This window comes from Scyliorhinus torazame, chromosome 8 (assembly GCF_047496885.1).
Source record: "Scyliorhinus torazame isolate Kashiwa2021f chromosome 8, sScyTor2.1, whole genome shotgun sequence".
Lineage (NCBI taxonomy): Eukaryota > Metazoa > Chordata > Chondrichthyes > Carcharhiniformes > Scyliorhinidae > Scyliorhinus > Scyliorhinus torazame.
The window spans coordinates 260688910-260702716 of record NC_092714.1 but is presented as its reverse complement, the minus strand read 5'-3'; the positions used below and the strand labels follow the sequence as shown (position 1 = coordinate 260702716).

The 13807-nt window shown below is 47.4% G+C and overlaps 1 protein-coding gene across 4 annotated transcripts in view; it reads left to right on the top strand.

Moving 5' to 3' along the window:
- The window catches only part of LOC140428579 (protein CBFA2T2-like), a 181102-nt gene that overhangs the window by 139858 nt on the left and 27437 nt on the right, over positions 1–13807 (top strand). For 3 of the 4 annotated variants that reach the window (XM_072515212.1, XM_072515211.1, XM_072515214.1), the window contains one exon: positions 2398–2487. The exons of the other annotated variant lie outside the window; for it this stretch is intronic. In XM_072515212.1, the coding sequence (XP_072371313.1) occupies positions 2398–2487 (90 nt within the window). The remainder of the gene's footprint in view (positions 1–2397; positions 2488–13807) is intronic. 4 annotated transcript variants of the gene reach the window in all.

Sequence of the window (13807 nt, the reverse complement as noted above, 5' to 3'; positions counted from 1 at the left end):
CTCCCCCTTAAGGATCCTGAAGACACGATCCGAGACATCCCTGGCCCTGGCACCCGGGAGGCAACATACCTTCTGGGAGTCTCGCTCGCGACCACAGAATCTCCTATCTATTCCCCTAACCATTGAATCTCCTACAACTATTGCTTTTCTATTCTCCCCCCTTCCCTTCTGAGCCCCAGAGCCAGACTCGGTGCCAGAGACCTGGCCGCTAGGGCCTTCCCCCGGTAGGTCATCCCCCCCCAACAGCATCCAAAACGGTATACTTGTTTTGAAGGGGAACGGCCACGAGGGATCCCTGCACTTTCTGCCTGTTTGTTTTTTTCCCCCCCTGACTGTAACCCAGCTATTCTTGTCCTGTACCTTGGGTGTGGTTACCTCCTTGTGACTCTTCTCAATCACCCCCTCTGCCTCCCAGATGATCCGAAGTTCATCCAGCTTCAGCTCCAGTTCCCTAACACGGTCTTTGAGGAGCTGAAGTTGGGTGCACTTCCCGCAGGTATAGTCAGTGGGGACACCGGTGGTATCCCTCACCACCCACATCCTACAGGAGGAGCATGTAACTGGCCTAGCCTCCATCCCCTCTTACCTGACAGAATATAGCTGCTGTGTGGACTAACTAGATCTCCACCCTCCGACCCTGCTCCCAGTCAGCTACACTTCCTGTGAACTCCTGGCTCTCTTCGCACTCTTTGCGGAAATGTCGGAAACAAAATGAAAGGAGCACCTTACTCCCTCCTGACCTAACTCCCTCGGTCACCAAACTCTCACTATCGCACTCAAATGCACCAAATTCAGCACTCCCTCGGTCACCAAACTCTCACTATTGCACTCAAATGCACCAAATTCAGCACTCAGTGCAAACAAAGTCTGCACTGTGGGGGATCACACTGCTGGAGGCCGCCGCCGTGCGCATGCGCAGACTTAAAACTGGAAGTGCAGGGCCCTTATCCACAGCTCAAGCTGCATGAACTACTCCGGGTCCCTGCTAGCCCTCTGCAGGGCATTGAATTTGCTGCACTTTTTTGCAGGAATCTCTAGAGTAAAACACCAGCGTTTTTACGCCGGCGTGGGGGCATAGTCCCATTTTGGGAGGCAGCTCATTCAAGGGCACCTTCTCGAGGGCAATTATGGATGGGTAATAACTGTTAGCCTTGTGAGCAATACCCACATCCCATGAACAAATGAAAAGAAGATAATGGATGGTGCAATAGTATACTGTCACACTGCGGCATTCTGAGATGGGGACTAAGGCAGGTTGTTAGAGGGAGCTTCTAGGCTTTACTGAGGCAGATGCGGAATGCTTGGTCCTGACCCTAACTATAAAGATTGTGGAAAATGCTCCACTTTGAGCTATGACATTTCGGTGGGCACAAAATCTAAATTGTGTCCATTTTTATTGTACCCAGATGCAATTTATGGGAAACGGATGCATTTTGGTGCAATGATAACAGACTGTGTTTTTGAGACAGTTGTTTTATATCTCATCCTAAAACGTTACATAAGGTACAACTTATCCATCTGTTTTTGCTTAATGTTGGAGCAATGTATCGATGCTAATCCTGCATGTGCTTCACTTGTTGCTTCCAGATACATTGGGCACATTGACAATCATAACCACAGTAATTATCACAGATTCTAATGTATTGCCAAGCAAGGTTTCTAGCTTCAACCTAGTTGATTTTAACATGATGGGATTATTGTTCTGAAATAAATTTAGATATGGCCTCGGTTGATTGAACTTTTAACTGAACTAGAAATAACTATGCAGGAATTCTCTCGTGTCTGGGGAACAGTCACAGCCAAAAAACTGGTCAGCCATTGTCAACCCCTTATGTTAACACAGGCAAGGTTTCTTTTTATGACTAATGCATTTTGTGAATTGTTAACCAGTTCATCGTTATTTGAAATAAATGATAAGTGCTCCTGCCAAGATTCAGTGTTTCGCATTATCTTTCACCACACAAGGAAATTGGTTCTTCAGCTGCCCTTATATTAATCGAGCGATTTCAGTGGCGTTTTGCAGCCTCTGGTTATGGGCTGCTTTAGTGGTAACACAACACCCCAACTCTTCATTTTCGGAACTAAAAATAGCCCCTAAAAGCCACTCTACACAGACTTCGAACGTTAACCTGGTTAGTTTTTGGCCTGTCGGTTTGGGTTCAAAGTGCTGATTTAGTCGGTGCATCCCATTGTCTGATAGCTCCGAACCCCAAATGTTGAGGTCAACCAGGTCACCTATTCTCGATGGACATAAAACTGTCCTTTTAGTGGGAGAGGTGATATTGGGAGCTTTGCTCCAAAAGGTGAATCCTCCCTGACCTGATGATATGGCTTCACTTGGAAACACCCGGCTGACATTAAATAAAACCTTTTTTTTTTTTTTACTTACCCTTCCAGAACTCGACTGTGACCATTGAAGAGTTCCACTCCAAGCTGCAAGAGGCAACAAACTTCCCACTGCGTCCCTTTGTAATTCCATTTCTAAAGGTAATTCAGTCTCCTCCTGTTTAACGTCCATTGTCTTGTGAGAGCCCAATATTTTTGGTGGGGTGGGGGGAGGGGTGGGAGTGGGGAATCCAACACGTCATTGATACTAAAGCAAAAAAGGGCAGATGCTGGCAATCTGAAATAAAAGCAGAAAATGCTGGAAATACGCAGCAGAATTTCACATCCATGACCCTTGGATTTCTCTCCAAAGATGCTGTCTGACCTACTGAGTATTACCAACATTTTCTGTTTCTATCGTCATTGTCATTTGTCACTCAACATAAGCACCATGGAGGGCGGCACGGTGGCGCAGCGGCTAGCACTGCTGCCTCACGGCGCCAAGGTCCCGGGTTCGATCCCGGCCCTGGGCCAGTGTCCGTGTGGCGTTTGCACGTTCTCCCTGTGTCTGCGTGGGTCTCGCCCCCCACAATCCAAAAAGATGTGCAGGGCAGGTGGATTGGCCACGCTAAATTGCCCCCTAATTGGAAAAGAAATAATTGGGGACTCTAAATTTATAAAGAAAACACATAAGCACCATTAAGAACTCCCATAATTATCACCCAATTGGATACCCTGGATTTGACTCGTTGGCCAGACTGATTAAAATGATTATTTTCTACTGTGTTTCCTGCTCTTTGCGTGATACTCATGCACAGGCAGCTGGTGTGTGTGGGGCTGAGTGAGGGAGGGCTGGCATCTCCAGGCGTATTGCGGGAGGTTTTATCACCGGACCTCTTGCCTCCCAACTGCTCTGTCCCCCTGCTCACACCTCGCGCATCCATCCTGGTGACACACCATATGCGGGATTCTCCGTCACGCTGGCCGGTCAATGGGGTTTCCCATTGTGGGGCAGCCCCACGCCGTCGGGAAACCCCCGGGCTGCCGGCGAAACGGAGAATCCCGCCCCATGTTCCCACACCAATTGGAAAACCTGCAGAATCTTCATTACCCACTCGGACGGTTTTTGACTGTCTGAAAAATCTTTCAACCCCTTTCTGATGATTTTATAACAAATTGAACGAAAGTACTCAAATAAAACGGAAGAAAATGTTTTTTTTTTTTTGATGCCCCTATGATTTTTTTTCCCCCTGCAAAGTTAACCTTTTAATTCCTGGAGATGCGGGACCAATCCTAGAGGGACAACAATCCTATCTTGAAGCAATTTCCATTTTAGAGATCTCTTTATGACAGGAACTTCTCTTTTAAAGGGACAGTGAGGTTTCCTGAAAAAATTATGCAGGAAAACCCAATGCTTACTGGTATCTTAGTACTCCCTTGTTACTCCTCTCTCTTTCGTTACTCAGTATTTTGTTCAGTCGCAAAGCTGCACCTTGTGCGGGAACCTGTCTCTTGAGGACACCTATTATGTATCGTTAATAGTCTCGGGGCCCACATCTGCTTCACACCATCCCCCGAGAAAAGAATTCCACAAAAAAAAACTTTTGACTCGGTCCACCGGTTTGAAAACGTAAAGCAGAATAACGAGGAAGGGCAAAGAGATTTGCAACATCCAGTGTTATTACACAGCTGTTCAGTGGGTTGGATGTTTAACTGGTAACCCTAAGCTGTCCCTTTAAGGCTGTGGGTCTTAAACGGGCACGTCCAACTAACTCCTACTGCCTGTTCACTGCTGAGATTCATCAGATGACAATTTCAACTGTAAATTTTGTGCTCCAGGTTAGTTATTGGCTTTCTTTCTCATTTCTGTTTCAGCAACATTCTGTTACAACTGTTAGAATGTGTGGTGTCTGGACATACGGATATTAAGATTTATATATAAAGGGAGGCACGGTGGTGCAGTGGGTAGCACTGCTGCCTCACAGCGCCGAGATCCCAGGTTCGATCCCGGCTCTGGGCCACTGCCCGTGTGGAGTTTGTACATTCTCCCCGTGTCTGCATGGGTTTCGCCCCCACAACCCAAAGATGTGCAGGGTAGGTGGATTGATCATGCTAAATATCCCCTTAATTGGGTACTCTAAATTTTTTTAAAAAGTAATTAAAAATAAAGATTTATATATAAGTTAATAATGACCTCCCCTTTGCAGAGCTGGTATTTGTAATTCACATGAAGGTCATTATAACGGCAGACGTTTTTGTTCATCAGTGGCTTAATGCAAAGTGTGATGTGGAGTGGCAATTGTATGAGATCTACTGTGACAGCCAGAGCTCCTTTTTAATGGAACCACTGGGGGAATAGGCTCTTCATGGTCTTAAGTCTTTAACATGTCTAATATGTTCATCTCGGAAAATGAATGTATGGCAGTGACTCTCACTACTGCATAAGTAGAGCTGTTGGGGGATTTGCTCTCTGGGGGATATCTGATTAGTCCCTCCTGGGTGGAAATGATGCACTAAACACCGCCAATCTGCCTAAATGTCCGTGTTCCATGCAACAGGCTGAGCGGTCCAATGGGTTAGATGGGCTGGCCAGTGTGATATTGTGCCACTCTTCCCAGGACGTCTCAAGCTGGACATCTCGCTGAAGCACGGGTCCACTGATCTCAATCTAATTGATGTTACGACGTGACAATTGAGAGGAACTCCCCCTGCTGATTGCGGGTATTACGATCCCAGACCAGACCCCAACAGTGGCTAGGATACGGGAGAGAAGTCCCAATATTTTATTTTAATTTTGTAAGACTGTGAGGAAAAGATTCTTCGCTCCAGGAGTGATTTCACACAAAATAGGGATATGGTTTATTAAAACAAACTTTATCACTAACACTGTATTAAAACATCTCAAACATCACACAAGAAAATAGCTTGCAATTACCCCTTAAATAATGCTAATCAATACATTGACACAATAATCCTTAACTGCTATCTTTATTTCCACTCAAACAACAAAATCATCTCCAATCCACTTTTAAATGCAGTTGGCAATCAGGGAATACTTGCTGTACAGAGAGATCTTGAATACTCCACTTTGAGAAAGAGAGACCTTTTGACACAGAGACTGGACACCAGGTCAGAATAATGTACAATCTCTGGCTGTATTTCTTCAGAAACCTTCTCGCAGGGTGTCACCCTGATTCTCCCAGAGGCAGACACATTGGCTTTGTCAGACTGGTACTCTGGCAGTGCCACCGTAGACCTACCAGGATGCCCAGGTGGCACGGCAGGGTGTCACGGGCACTGCCAGGGTGCCAGGCCTGTGCTGCCCAGATGCCAGGTGGGCAGTGCCAGGGATCGGGCCCGGGGGAGCCTTGTCAGGTAGCGCGGGGGGGGGGGGGGGGGGCGAGGGGTTCCCGGGGGCCTTCCAAGGTTGGGGGAGTTCAAAAATAGCCGAGGGGGAAGGATCGGGGCAGCCGGACAAATGGCACCCGGATCTGCGCGGAGCCTTTCCACTCGCCCGCAGAAAATCCCTCAATGTGGCCTTGGCAGAGAGAATCACCCTGAGGCCAATAAAAACGGCGAAGTGCTGTTGAACAGTGGGATGTTTCGTGGCACTGGTGGTGCCGGGAAAAACTCGGCTAAACACGCCATTCAGCAGACTTTAACTCATAGTCCACCGAATCACGCCCTATGTCTCTAATTATCTGTTCCCCAGGGAATCCTCTTAAACTAAATAGAAGTCCATTCGCCCAAACTTTTACGATGCCTTAATTGCACCTCTGGCTCTGAAAAGCCTAGCTGTTTAGCAAACCAGGATTTTTAAAAGCACTTATGCAGCAGCCACACACACTAACCCAGGCTTTTAACCCTTACAGCACCAAATACATCTGAAATTTCTACATTCATCACAAGGAGTGGATTGGACTCCTCCACAATTTGCTGCCCCATTGTCTAGGGTCAGTCGGAAACAAAATTGGCCACTTCATCAGTAGCCCAGCAGTCCGTCTGTAACATAGCAGGAACGGAGGATAGGAAAACTGCTATTTCTCCCTCTCGACTTTAATTTTGTTTTTCAGCCTTCTGTGCAATACAGGCCTCCACCTCGCAGTCCCTCTTTTAAAAATCGCACTGACGATTGGCTTTGCTCAATCTCAGGACCTTGAACTGACTCCATGGGGTTTAGAGTTGCCAATCTTTCCGGATTGACCCGGAGTCTCCAAGAATTGAAGATTAATCCCCTGGGACACCGCTCTGAGCAACACCCAGCAGCAAAAACCTTTAGAAATGTGTATTTTTGTTTCATTTTCTTTTCAAGCTTTTTTTTTGTTCAATGGAAGTATCGGAGCGGGTGAAGATAAGCTTGTTTGCCCACTCGAGGTGGTTGAAGGCGATGAAACATCCAGGAATATGCATCCACCCAGAATTGTTGAGCCCACGTTGGCATGAACTTCTCTGCAGCCCTTCTCAAAGAGCTCAGGCCTTGCATTTGTGCTGGTTGTCTCTCTCCCTCAGCAACACACCACACACCTGGAACCTGAGGGGCAATCATTCACAGCTTCTAGAAACGAGTTTGGAACTAATTGCACCCAAATGACCCTTAACGGCTGGTAATTCCACAGCCTTAGCATTTCTATTTGTTGGAAATCCGGTTTCTTGCGACTGGGGGTATCACATTCTCAAAATAAGGGGGCAGCCATTTTGGACCGAGATGGGGGGCGGGGGGGGGGGAGATAGTCACTGGGATTTGTGAACCATTGGAATTCTCTTCCTCAAGAGAGTGGCTGCTTAGAACGTTGATTATATCCAAGACTGAGATCGATAGATTCTTGGACCCTTAAGGGAATCTGGCGATCAGGGAATAAGGTGGGAAAATGGAGGTGAGGGAGAAGACTAACCATGATCTGATTGAACAGGGGAGAAGGCTTGGGGCGTGCAGGGATGGGGGGTATATTGTCTACTCCTGTTCCTATTATCATCTTATTTCAAAAAATGTATGGAAAATGATGATAATCGATAATGTACCTGTCAGAAAGAGAAACCTTTGATTCGAAACCCACCATCGATTGAAAACGCTACTCTCTCTTCAGAAGCTTCCAGATATTTCCACCAATGTTTAGCACAGGGCTAAATCGCTGGCTTTGAAAGCAGACCAAGGCAGGCCAGCAGCACAGTTCAATTCCCGTAACAGCCTCCCCGAACAGGCGCCAGAAATGTGGCGACTAGGGGCTTTTCACAGTAACTTCATTTGAAGCCTACTTGTGACAATAAGCGATTTTCATTTCATTCAATTTCATAAGAACTAGGAGCAGGAAGGAGTTGGCCATCTGCCCCTCGAGCCTGCTCCGCCATTCACTAAGATCAAGGCTGATCTTTTTGTGGACTCAGCTCACCTTACCCGCCCGCTCGCCGTCACCTTTTATTCCTTTACTGTTCAAAAACCTGCCTCGTTTTACCCTTTGCTGTTCTGATTCCTTTTTTTTTAATAACGTAATTTTGAGTGCCTTCAATTTTATTTAGCCAGGGGATACTCTTTTATTCCTGTAGTCTAGCTATTCGATGCCGTCTTGACCGAGTGGTGTTTATCATGGGAGTTGCTCTCCTGAGGAGGGGGTGGGAGGGGAGGAGTGGCAGTGGTGTTAAGGTGTGGGGGGGGGGGGGGGGGGGTAGGGGCTGTTGTCTGTTGCAGAGCATGAGTGTGAAGCCATGCTGCAAACCCCCTTTTTTTTTTGTATTGCACACCATATGGGCACCATATCACTTAGTGGCAATCATTCGAACGGGATTTTTTTTTTCCGCTCAACGCTACAGCATCCGCCCTCCGAGGGAAAAGTAAATGACAGGGAGCATATGTGTTTGGATATTTGAGTTGAATCCTCAATGACGGGAAGCAGCTGTAACTGCCTTCGCTTCAGCCTGCCTTTCATTACATTAATGTAACCCTCCGACTCCCATTCCAATCTGCAGTATGGCAAATTGCTCGCTGCAAAGATAATGGAAACCATTTCAATTACTGGGTCCACTGCTGACATTAGCACCAGTCAGACTTTGCGGCCCATTCTGATCGACAATACGCAGCTTTAATTGTCCTTGATCTCGCCAAGTGTGTGTGTGTGTGTGTGTGTGTGTGTTTATTTCACTTCCACCCTGACATTCTCCGCACCATCAACTCCCAGCAAAGGAACAGGAGTTGGCCATTCAGCCCATCAGGCCTGTTCTGTCATTCAGTACTCTCATGGCTGATTGGACACCTTTTACCCCCATGTTATTGCCAATCAGAAATCTAATAGGAACGCAAGAAAAACTTAAAAGGATAATATTACCCTCCCAACAGCACCCTCTCCAGACAATGAACGGGATCTTGCTATGTCTTTTCAAGGCGCCAGGCTCTGACTGATAATCGGCGTGCAGCTCTCCAGCTGCACCAACCAGTTTTCATTCCAGGTATCGAGCCTCTCTGAATTTAAAAAAATGAGCGGGTGTGGTTTTTGCCGTCAGTCTGCCGGGGTGGGGGCCTGGTAGTAGCACAGTGGTTCGCACTGTTGCTTCACAGCCCAGGAACCCGGGTTCGATTTCTGGCTTGGTTAACTGTCTGCACGTTTTCCCCGTGTCTGCGTGGGTTTCCTCCGGGTGCTCTGGTTTCCTCCCACAAGTCCCAAAAGGCGTGCTGTTGGGTAATTTGGACATTCTGAATTCTCCCTCTGTGTACCCGAACAGGCACCGGAGTGTGACGACTAGGGGCTTTTCACAGTAACTTCATTGCGGTGTTAATGTAAGCCTACTTGTGACAATAAAGATTATTACATTATTATATAGAAACGGCAAGGATGGCTCCATGGAGATCAGAAGCCATCTTTAAAGGACGCCTTGATCAGAACTGCACTTTCTCTCTTTTCCCCCCCCCCCCCCACCATCAAACATGAGGATCTCTCCCCTGCATATTACCCCCCCCCCCCCCACCACTGCACCCACCCCCAAACATTGGGCTTTCTCCCACACCACAGAAATATCAATGGCATTTCCCCACCCCCTCACTGTTCGCTCCCAGCCCGCCCTGCGCCTGCACGTTTTCTCCCCTCAATGAAAATGAAATGAATGAAAATCGCTTATTGTCACAAGTAGGCTTCAATGAAGTTACTGTGAAAAGCCCCTAGTCACCACATTCCAGCGCCTGTTCGGGGAGGCTGTTACAGGAATTGAACCGTGCTGCTGGCCTGCCTTGGTCTGCTTTCAAAGCCAGCGATTTAGCCCTGTGCTAAACAGCCCCTAAATGGCCCTAACGCCGCCCCCTTTCCCCAATCTGTAAGTGCCAACCTGTGCCAGGGGGCAGTGTCCTGCATGGCCTCCCTCCTCCCCGGGGCACTACTTGCCGTTAACCACCCCCAACACCCCGCCCCCAAGAGATTCCCCCTCGACTGAATCTCGTTTTTAAAAAGCAGTCGGCGTGGTTTGAATGAAGTGGGGGGGGGGGATTGCGTGGTGGGGTCCTGGGTAATGAACTCATTCAAAACCATTAAAATGAGTTTCTCGCCCTCTTGTGGCCGCGAACTCTGTGATGTCGCTGGCGTGATGGCGGGGAACATTCGCAAACGAGATCTCTCTGGAGAGAATTGCATTTCCCGATTCGCTCCAGATTTTCCACCGTTCTCTCTCATGACGAGCGCGGGTTGAAAATCACCCCCAATCATTTCTTGTTCATCTGGAACAACAACCTGCATTTATATAGCACCTTTAGTGTAGTATAATGTCTTGAAGTACTTCATAGGCACGTTGTCAATCAAAATTTGACACTAAAGCTAATTGTTGACATAATGCGATTATTTACTGTTATTTTGCTTCTCTGAATGACAAATTAAAATAAATACCTGTGTCACAATGTACACCCTTTTCATTTTAGGTTCACTTCAATTCTCTCTAATCCGATAGTGAGGTATCATACTCAACGCATTACCAAATGACTATTCTGGCCAGTGGACATCAGTGGACTACCTGACCAAGTCCAATCTGCCCTCCCCTTGAATCCAGACATGCATAGAGAGCCATTAGATTCTCCTCTGCAGCAGAGGCCTTTGTTTGTTTGCTTTTTTAACCCCTCCTTTTCGGTACGGGGGCATTGAAATCAGTGCCAGCATCCCCTGCTGAGCTCCCTGCAGCCCTGAGGTCAAGTAAGGCTTCTCGTCGTGTAAGACTCCATTTGCCCACCGAGGCACGAGGAGGGCTCCGTGCTGTGGAAGATCAGGCACAGCAGCGGATGCTCCGCTGTGCAGCAGTCCAAGATCCCACTGTGCGATGGCAGTCGCTTGAGTAAACTAAATCATCCAGTAGGGAATTGTGGAGAAAACTCTTTACCCAGAGAGTGGTGAGAATGTGGAAGTCGCTACCACTGGGAGTAGTCGCGATGAACAGTATAGGTGCATTGTAGGGGAAGCTGGATAAGTACATGAGGGAGAAAAGAATAGAAGGATATTCTGTAAGGGCGAGCTGAAGAAGGGTGAGAGAAGGCCAATGTAGAGCCAGAATAACTTCTTGCATTTGTATAGCACCTTTAATGTGATAATGTCCCAATATCAGCAAAGTTAGGAACCAAGCTACAGGGGCTAAAAAAAATAAATTTAAGAGTATCCAATTGTTCTTTTTCCCCAATTAAGGGGCAATTTAGCGTGGCCAATCCACCTACCCTGCACATCTTGTTGGGTTTCCCCACGCAAACACGGGGAGAATATGCAAACGCCCACGGACAGTGACCCGGGGCTGGGATCGAACCTGGGTCCTCGGCGCCGCGAGGCAGCAGTGCGCCACCGTGTTGCCCCCACACACAAGACGATGTTAGGACAGGCGACCGTAAGCTTGACCATAAACGGGGGTGTAGACCATTTGGGCCGAACGGGCGGCTTCTGCGTTTCACACGCTATTGAATTCTATGTAATGCAGCCCTTCCTAATGAATCAGCGGTGGGAACTAGGTCCCCGTCGCCTAGGAAACGAAGATATTTTTATTGCACATTAACACACTTGATTGGTTTGTTACTGGGAGTGTGTTAGTGTTTCAGATTTCGCTGTCATCACAAGACACGAGCGAGCCAGATCTTTCATTTTTTTTTTCTTCTGGCTACCCTTGGCAACACAGGCTGTGGTCCAAAAAAAATATGACTGTGCTATCGTGTTGGCTGCCTCGTAGCTGGAGTTCAGTGCTGTTCGATAACGCCGCACATTGCAAGGGGGTAACGTGTGAAGCATCCACTTCTGCTTCATCTAATCAGACAGTTTGCATGGCGGAATCGCGGTTAGTAATTAAAGGACACATCCCTCCTCTCAGCATCTAGTCTTTGCTGACTGGGAAGATCATTACTTGAACATTTTGTCTGCAAGCTGTGTGTACTTAAATCACAAGCCGGTTCAGAAAGCGGCAATCTGAAAGGTGACCATATCAAACACCCGGATTACGAGCAGGAGCCACTCGGCCCCTCGAGCCTGCTCCAGCAGTCAGCAAGATCACGGCCGATTTGATTGTAAACTCCAACCCACTTTCCTGCCGACCCCCGATAACCTTTCACCCCCTCCCCCTTGTTAATCAAGAATCTATCTTGCTCTGCCTTAAAAATATTCAAAGACACTGCTTCCACTGCCTTTTTGAGGAAGAGAATTCGAGAGACTCACGACCCTCCGAGAGAACAAAAGTCTCTTAATTTCCGTCTTAAATGAGCGACCCCCTTATTTTTAAACGGTGGCCCCCTAGTTCTAGATTCTCCCACATGAGGAAACGTTCCCTCCACACCCACCCTGTCAATACCCCTCGGGATCTTAACGGTTTCGATCAAGTCGCCTCTTGCACTTTTAAACTCGAGTGGATGCTGAACCTAACCTGTCCAACCTTCTCCTAAGACAACCCACCCATTGCTGATATTGGTCTGGTAAACCTTCTCTGAGCGGCTTCCGAAGCATTTACCGCCCTTCCTTTTAAGTAAGGAGACCAATACTCTACACTACTCCAGATGTGGACTCGGCAATGCCCGCTACAACTGAAGCATAACTTCCCTACTTTTGTAATCGATTCCCCTCACAATAAAAAATTACATTGTTTTAGCTTTTCTCATTTCTTGCTGAGATAGGTGGCAGGTGATATTATGGGTGTGATTAATTCGGAACCCTAAAAGAAAGGAAGAAAGACTTGCATTAGTATAGCACCTTTTTTAACCTCAAATACCTTGTAGCCAGTGAAGTACTTTGAAGTGCCGGAATGTTGTAATGTCGCAGTTGCAGGAGCCAATTTGTACACAGCAAAATTCCACAAGCAGCAAAGTGACGATGCACAGATAATCTGTTTCATTGCTGCTGGTTGAGGGGTAAATATTGGCCAGCACGCTGGCAGCAGCTCCCAGGCTCGTCTTCGGAATAGTGCCGTGAATCTTTTGGGTCCTCCCTAGAAGGTGGTTGGGCGTCACTTTAATGTTGCACCTGAAAGACAGCGCCTCCGACAGTGGTGCTTATTCTCTGTACTGCAACTGGGACGTCAGCTTAGATGAGGGACCCAACACTTTGAAATGGGACCTGGGACCCACAGCCTTCCAGCTCCAGGGGTAAGACTGGTACCCACTCAGCTGCAGCTCCTGAAAAGTGATTTAAATTTAGTTTTCAACTTTTGAGCCAAAAGTGGGTAAATCCAGGAGCGGTCGCAGGAGATTTTTCATACATAGCGAAATTAGTATATGGAAATAACTTCCAGGTATAACATCGGGGGCAAAAACTGGGATCATATCGAACACAAGTGAGTCTATAGTGGCTTTCTGTGGAGCAATGCAACCTGTCCCATTGAACTGCCCTATCCTTAGAGTATTGCAACTTCACTTCGCTCGATTGCACATCCAATTTCCTTTTGAAATTATTGATCATCGCTGCATCAACTGGTAGGCAGCAAGCTCCAGGTTGCTAAAATCCCTAATGCCGTGGAAACCATTTAGAACACAGAACAGTACAGCACAGAACAGGCCCTTCGGCCCTCAATGTTGTGCCGAGTATTGTCCGAAACCAAGATCAAGCTATCCCACTCCCTGTCATTCTGGTGTGCTCCATGTGCCTATCCAATAACAGCTTGAAAGTTCCTAAAGTGTCCGACTCCACTATCACAGCGGGCAGTCCATTCCACACCTTAACCACTCTCTGAGTAAAGAACCTACCTCGGACATCCCTCCTATATCTCCCACCCTGAATCTTATAGTTATGCCCCCTTGTAACAGTTACATCCACCCGCGGAAATAGTCTCTGAACGTCCACTCTATCTATCCCCCTCATTATCTTATAAACCTCTATTAAGTCATCTCTTATCCTCCTCCGCTCCAAAGAGAAAAGCCCTAGCTCCCTCAACCTTTCTTCATAAGACCTATCCTGCAAACCAGGCAGCATCCTGGTAAATCTCCTTTGCACCCATTCCAATGCTTCCACATCCTTCCTATAATGAGGTGACCAGAACTGCACACAATACTCCAAATGTG